General features: G+C 44.5%; 1 protein-coding gene across 2 annotated transcripts in view; it reads left to right on the top strand.

Moving 5' to 3' along the window:
• The window catches only part of LOC144195161 (solute carrier family 12 member 2-like), an 89,292-nt gene that overhangs the window by 49,831 nt on the left and 31,961 nt on the right, over window positions 1-7,500 (top strand). For both annotated transcript variants that reach the window (XM_077714587.1, XM_077714586.1), the window contains 4 exons: window positions 1,471-1,572; window positions 4,719-4,769; window positions 4,804-4,908; window positions 5,012-5,111. In XM_077714587.1, the coding sequence (XP_077570713.1) occupies window positions 1,471-1,572; window positions 4,719-4,769; window positions 4,804-4,908; window positions 5,012-5,111 (358 nt within the window). The remainder of the gene's footprint in view (window positions 1-1,470; window positions 1,573-4,718; window positions 4,770-4,803; window positions 4,909-5,011; window positions 5,112-7,500) is intronic.

Raw genomic sequence — 7,500 nt, 5'->3', positions numbered from 1 at the left:
GAGGGAGACGGAGGGAGACGGAGGGAGACGGAGGGAGACGGAGGGAGACGGAGGGAGACGGAGGGAGACGGAGGGAGACGGAGGGAGACGGAGGGAGACGGAGGGAGACGGAGGGAGACGGAGGGAGACGGAGGGAGACGGAGGGAGACGGAGGGAGACGGAGGGAGACGGAGGGAGACGGAGGGAGACGGAGGGAGACGGAGGGAGACGGAGGGAGACGGAGGGAGACGGAGGGAGACGGAGGGAGACGGAGGGAGACGGAGGGAGACGGAGGGAGACGGAGGGAGACGGAGGGAGACGGAGGGAGACGGAGGGAGACGGAGGGAGACGGAGGGAGACGGAGGGAGACGGAGGGAGACGGAGGGAGACGGAGGGAGACGGAGGGAGACGGAGGGAGACGGAGGGAGACGGAGGGAGACGGAGGGAGACGGAGGGAGACGGAGGGAGACGGAGGGAGACGGAGGGAGACGGAGGGAGACGGAGGGAGACGGAGGGAGACGGAGGGAGACGGAGGGAGACGGAGGGAGACGGAGGGAGACGGAGGGAGACGGAGGGAGACGGAGGGAGACGGAGGGAGACGGAGGGAGACGGAGGGAGACGGAGGGAGACGGAGGGAGACGGAGGGAGACGGAGGGAGACGGAGGGAGACGGAGGGAGACGGAGGGAGACGGAGGGAGACGGAGGGAGACGGAGGGAGACGGAGGGAGACGGAGGGAGACGGAGGGAGACGGAGGGAGACGGAGGGAGACGGAGGGAGACGGAGGGAGACGGAGGGAGACGGAGGGAGACGGAGGGAGACGGAGGGAGACGGAGGGAGACGGAGGGAGACGGAGGGAGACGGAGGGAGACGGAGGGAGACGGAGGGAGACGGAGGGAGACGGAGGGAGACGGAGGGAGACGGAGGGAGACGGAGGGAGACGGAGGGAGACGGAGGGAGACGGAGGGAGACGGAGGGAGACGGAGGGAGACGGAGGGAGACGGAGGGAGACGGAGGGAGACGGAGGGAGACGGAGGGAGACGGAGGGAGACGGAGGGAGACGGAGGGAGACGGACACTCTGCACATTATAATGCTAACGGTAATGGCTGCCGAGGGTAGCGTGCTAAATGCTATTCCATGTGTGTGACTATTCTTTGTTACGACCGTCAGACACTCCACATATAATGCTCACGTTAATGGCGGCCGAAGGTAGCATGCTAAATGCCATTCCATGTGCGTGATCCGAGACTCGCACATTCATGCACACACACCAAAATTAAATAATCATTACTAAACATTATCTTCTTTCTGACATACTAAACACTGTATATTGCACACCACAAACTCAACCGGTCTCTACAACAACCAGCATACCTTGAAACACAGGGAGAAATAATCACAATAGTGATTAGTTGTTGTCTTCAATCCAACTTTTACTGTAATGACTATGAATGAACACTTTGTTCTTTCCCCTGTTTTGATTTCCTCTTAGCTGAGTTGAACATCATTGCTCCGATCATCTCCAACTTTTTCCTTGCGTCCTATGCCCTCATCAACTTCTCTGTCTTCCATGCCTCGCTGGCCAACTCCCCAGGTGAGCATAATGACCAAATCACTTTTGGAGAAGTATTACCAATATTAGAAGTGATTGGATTTGCCAACAATCCATTGAAAAAGGTATAAAGTATTCAAAAAAAGTAGTCAGTATGTTGAATTTGCAAGGGAAATACTTTGACCCATATGGACCAAACATGAAAATAATGCCGTAATTGGTGAATTAACAAATGTTACTGTTTTTTTTAACACTATGTAGGAAACCTAGTCCCCAAACCCTTTTTTGTTTTTTAACCATACAAAATCCATGGAGGTAAAAAAAACTATCTTGGAAGTTGTTGTCATTATACTCTCTCAAGGGTTGCCGGATCCAATCCATGCAGACTTTAGTCGAAAAGCAGCTTCCAACCCTCTAAATCATTTTTTCAGTCAGCATAAAATGTTCCCACGCATACCCACACTGTAAGTCATGCAAGTGAACCATTGCACCATAAGTTGGCCTGTTCTTGTTATGTTTGCAATTTTTTTGAAGACACGTTTTTTTTACTTCAAGTTGACTTAATAGTTAACGTTTGGATTTTGCTTCCAGCAAAAACTGTTCGGCCATTAAGTCATATGATCACGCCAGCTTGATCAATTGCATCTTCAAAGTGCCGTCAGAAAGAAAGATGTTTCACATGTGAAACTGCAGATATGATCAAATATGTTTATCCATACATATGTACGCACTACACATTAGAAGGCACTCGTTCTTTTGGGACAGGTTGTGGACGCTTCAATTATGCATAATTTGCCAGTAGAAAAGTCATGATTTTGGTGTATTTATTTACTTAATACAGTAATACCTTGAGATATGAGCTTAATGCGTTCCGGGACCGAGCTCAAATGTTAATTTACTCGTATCTCAAATCAATCCCATATAAAATATGTAGAGTGGACCAGCAGGTGAGTGGTTAGCACACCGGCCTCACGGTGTGGGTCCCGGGTTCAAATCCAGGTCAGTCCACCTGTGTGGAGTTTGCGTATTCATCCCGGGTCTGCATGGATTTTCTCTGGGAACTCAGATTTCCTCCCACATTTGAAAGAGATGCATGGTTGGCTTATGGGACATTCTAAAATGCCCCTAGGTATGAGTGTGAGAGTGAATGCTTGTCCATCCCCTTGTGCCCTGCAATGGGCTGGCCACTGAGTATAAATGTATTGCTTTGAAGGGAAAATCTTAAGAAAAAGCATCACACGGTATCTCTGAGATACTGTATGAATCCAAAGGATCGTCTGCTGAATTGCACATTATTTGGTTAAAAATCCAAATTATTCAATTTGAAAAATGAAATGGGTCTTTCTTGAATAGAATCTGATGCTTTTTAATGACAGAAATTACAATTTCTTACCAGAAGTTTAAGACGTTGTGGCGGCTATATTAGTGCTAATGTCAAAATATCTTTATTCTTTCGATGGTTCATGTTACTGCAATAGTTGTCAAACAATCAAGCAAAAGAAAAAAATCTGAGCAAAATGTTGTATTATTTCATAATCACAAATTTACGGTTTTGGGTAACTTTGCAAATTTGCGTTTTATCTGTTTATCTTTTGTCTATTTTGAAATAAAAGACAATATCGGCCGCATTTTCTTGCGTTATGACATTTTGTCTGTCATGAGGTAGTTTTATGCATGTCAAATCAAATTTATGTGCATACAAGTCATACTCTGGATTCAGTCATTATTCTTTTGTGACAAAGAGGACTTCCCCGTGAGAAAATATGGTAATTCATTCCCACCCTCTGAAAAAACACACAAATTGGATATTTTAATGCAAACATGTTTTTAATTGTTCTAATTCACCACCAGGCTCGCAAAGTATGAATTGCAATAAAATGTGACATTAAAGGTGATAGCTCTGAAAATACAACTTCAGGAGCAGGTTGAAAATACAACTTCAGGAGCAGGTTAAGAAAGAGGGAGACCAATTTAAAAAGGTAATAGGTTTATTACCGGACTGCAGGATGGTTGGAGAATGCTCCGACAGCTGTGAACCTCTCACAGCCTGCCTTCCTCGCAATTCTCTCTGAATGAACACTAGCTCAGTCTTTATATAGGAACTATAGGGTAATATTTCTAAGACAGTGATGTAGGACAGAGCTTATGTAAACAAAACCTCGGGCTAATATGGTTTGACATTAGCATGTTTAAGTTGTATGCAAACACGATATTTTTATAGCACACACAAACTGCCGCAGCCTATCTTTTCGTTTCGAACAAACAGTTCCAAAGCAAGTTGGCCATATTCCACAATACAAGGAAACAATTGCAAGGCCAGCTAGTTAGCTATCTTACAATTCGTAGTGCGAACAAACAATTGCAAGGCCAGCTAGTTGTCTTGTCCTACATTCCACTGTCCTAACAAACAATTGTAAAACCAGTTTGGCCACATTGGCTCGACATGAACAAACAATTATTAAGCCAGTTGGCAGGTCTACCCCAATAAAAAGAAGCCCCTTCCTCTCATCATGAATATCAATGTGCAGCTTGAAAAGGACCACCCAGCGGATGCATCTTATTCTCGTATGTCAAATTTTGCTCGTAACTCAAATATATCGTATCTTGGGACACTCGTATGTCAAGGTATTATTGTATGGTCTTGTAAAAGGTTACATTGCAATTATAACAGTTTATATACAGTCAGTTCAACAGACTGCTAAATTGCAACTTCTCCCACTTAGAAATTGTGGGGACATGTCCACTGTGAGAACCGTAATCTTAAAAGAAAAATCCAGAAATCACAATGTAATATTTTTTTTTACCATTTATATGTGTGAGATAGCTCCCAAAAGGTATTTGAACCTCTTAAAAAATGACATTGATATTTGGTACAGTAGCCTTTGTTTGCAATTGCAGAGGTCAAAGGTTCACAAACAATCAGACTCCAATCTAGCGGTAATCAATGCCATGCTTGCCTACTCCAAAGTCAGGCGAGTGAAGCACAACGCCATCAGTTAGATTCCCTGATTTAGTTTGTTTTTATGTTCGTTCTTATATTCGTCAATTATGCACATAATTAATTAAAGTATGAACCAGACAAAACAGGAAAACCGTTGTTTTAGTATTAATTTGGTGTCAATGATATCATATTTCTTTTAGAATATCAAGGATGTCTCAAAATGTATTTGTGCGTTTTGCCACCATAGGATGGCGTCCCAGCTTCAAGTATTACAACAAGTGGGTGTCTCTGGCAGGAGAAGTATTACAACAAGTGGGTGTCTCTGGCAGGAGCCATCCTGTGCTGTGTCGTGATGTTCGTCATCAACTGGTGGGCAGCACTTGTCACGCTGCTTATTGTTCTGGCACTCTACGTCTACGTCAGCTACAAGAAGCCTGGTGACCTCAAAACACAGATATTCTTCCACATGTCAGAGGACTCAAGGCTCTAACTTATACGTCTTTTCATCACTATGTTCATGTCTACAAATGTTGATTGAAGACGTCAACTGGGGCTCTTCCACCCAGGCTCTTATTTATAACCAGGCTCTCACACAATGTCTCAACCTAACAGCTGTCGAGGACCATGTTAAGAACTTCAGGTGAGCTCAAATTGGGGATGTTGGACCTAAGGAAATCAGCATAAAATTCCAGAATTGATGTTATGAAACCAACTAAAAACATCCGTTGATTAAAGGCTGATCTAGACCATATCAGTTGATAGCCTATTGCAGTGGTCCACAACCACCGACCCACAAGCTACCTAGCGCAGGTCTTTCAGAGTAAAAAATATTAGCATTTTCAATCTCGCCCTCCTACTTGAAATGTGAAAAGTTGTTATAATAACTAATAATTGCCATTATACTTTTTTTGCCGTCATAAGTGTGGTTCGTGCACCGATCCCACCTCCAAACAATTTTGTCTTAATTTGTCGCCCTCCCCATTAGCCGGTCCGCGAGAAAATAGAAAGAGCATTACGGTGAGAAAAAGGTTGGGGACCGAACGCTGCTCTAGAGCACAGTAAAGATTCATGCAGTTGTTTTGGGCTAACCCAAAAGCGTCTTCCATGTAGTCTCTCTTGGCACATTCTAAAGCAGTGGTCTCAAACCGGTCCTCAAAGGGCCGCAGTGGGTGCAGGTTTTCATTCCAACTCAACAAGGATACTTTTTGCAAGTGCAATCAGTTAATTAGAGTCAGGTGCTACTTATTTTAAAGACATCTGATTGGCTAAAATGTCGGCACTGGATCGGTTGGAACAAAAACCAGGACCCACTGCGGCCCTATGTGGAACCGGTTTGAGACCACTGTTCTAAAGCCTATGGATATTTTCAACCGATCTCAGAGTTTTCCTGGTACTTAGGAGCGTTCTGGACACATCAGTTAATTTTACACTTGGTTATCAAATTGTAAATTTATACCCACATTTCCCAAAGGGTTAACTAACTACCTTATTGCGCGGCCCGGTTGGGCGAGTGGTTAGTGCATCGGCCTCACAGGTCTGGGGTCCTGGGTTTAAATCCAGGTCGGTCCACCTGTGTTTTGCATGTTCTCCCCTGTGTGGGGTTTCTCCAGGTACTCTAGTTTCCTCCAATATTCCAAAAACATGCATTGTAGGCTGATTGGACACTCTAAATCTCCCCTAGGTATGGGTGTGAGTGGGCATGGTTGTCTGTCTCCTTGTGCCCTGTGATGGGATGGCCACCAATTCAGACTGTCCCCCGCCTCTGGCCTAGAGTCAGCTGAGATAGGTTCAGACACCCCCAAGACCCTAATGAGCACAAAGTGGTTCAGAAAATGAGACGAGAGAGAAATGAGGATAAACCATATTCCAAACAAGTCCAGTACATCTTGTATTATAAAGTATCTGCAGCTCCTCAAAAATGCATCAGCACACCTCATCACAAGAACCTCTATCACACTTTAGTCCCACCTTCTGTCATTGTCACTGGCTTCCGATCAAACAAAAAATCAATTACAATATCATCCTCACAACCTTTAAGGCTATTCATGGTTTTACCACATCCTGCTTTTCTCTCTGCCTTTGCTTCCCTGCACATGGGTCCATTCCGGCGCAGGGTCTACTTGCCGAAGGACATTTAGCCGACGCGCTCGCCCCGCCCCCGGTCGTTTGTGTACAAGTTTTTCAACCTCGGCCCGCGGGCCTTATACGGCCCATTACTGATAACAACATTCATTTAGAATAACAAGTTACAGATAATAACATTCATTTAGAATAACAAGGACATTTATTCACAACCAAACAAAGTAGTCATAAAATCTCTAAATTTACTGCCACTCGCTGGACATATTTCTAAATAAAAGTACGTAGTGCAATGTGCTGGCCTGAATTTTTATTCAATATTGTTATACTATGTACACATATACACACTCTTGCTACGTGAGAAGACAAACACTGTAAGACTTACTAAAAGACAGACTAGGGGGCTTAGAGAACAATACCTGAAAATGCTATGGAACACACAATAGAGAGCAATATTTTAATTGTAAATAATTTCCCATTATTTCAGGCAATATATATTCAAAATGATTTCAATGATTCAAAGATTAATCTCAATGTTTTCTATGCTGGTGTAAATTACAGTATCTACTGTTATAACTACTTTTATTCTTCTGTCATTATAGTACTTACTGCAATGACTACTTTGTTTGGCCGTGAATAAATGTCCTTGTTATTCTAAATGAATGTTATTATCTGTAACTTGTTATTCTAAATGAATGTTGTTATCAGTAACGGGCCGTATATGGTCCGCGGGCCGAGGTTGAAAAACTTACCCTATACACACACGACCGGGGGCGGGGCAAGTGCGTCAGCTAAATGTTCTTCGGCGAGATAGTCGGTTGGCCAAATAGTCCTTCGGCTAATTCTACGTTCGGCCGGATGGCCCTTCGGCGAGTTGGCTGTCGGCCAGATGTGAGTCGGCTAAATGTCTTTCGTCAAGTAGACCGGCCACGGTCCATTCCTGAGTGATT

The sequence above is a fragment of the Stigmatopora nigra genome, chromosome 4 (assembly GCF_051989575.1).
Source record: "Stigmatopora nigra isolate UIUO_SnigA chromosome 4, RoL_Snig_1.1, whole genome shotgun sequence".
NCBI lineage: Eukaryota > Metazoa > Chordata > Actinopteri > Syngnathiformes > Syngnathidae > Stigmatopora > Stigmatopora nigra.
This window is presented reverse-complemented; position numbering and strand designations above follow the sequence as displayed.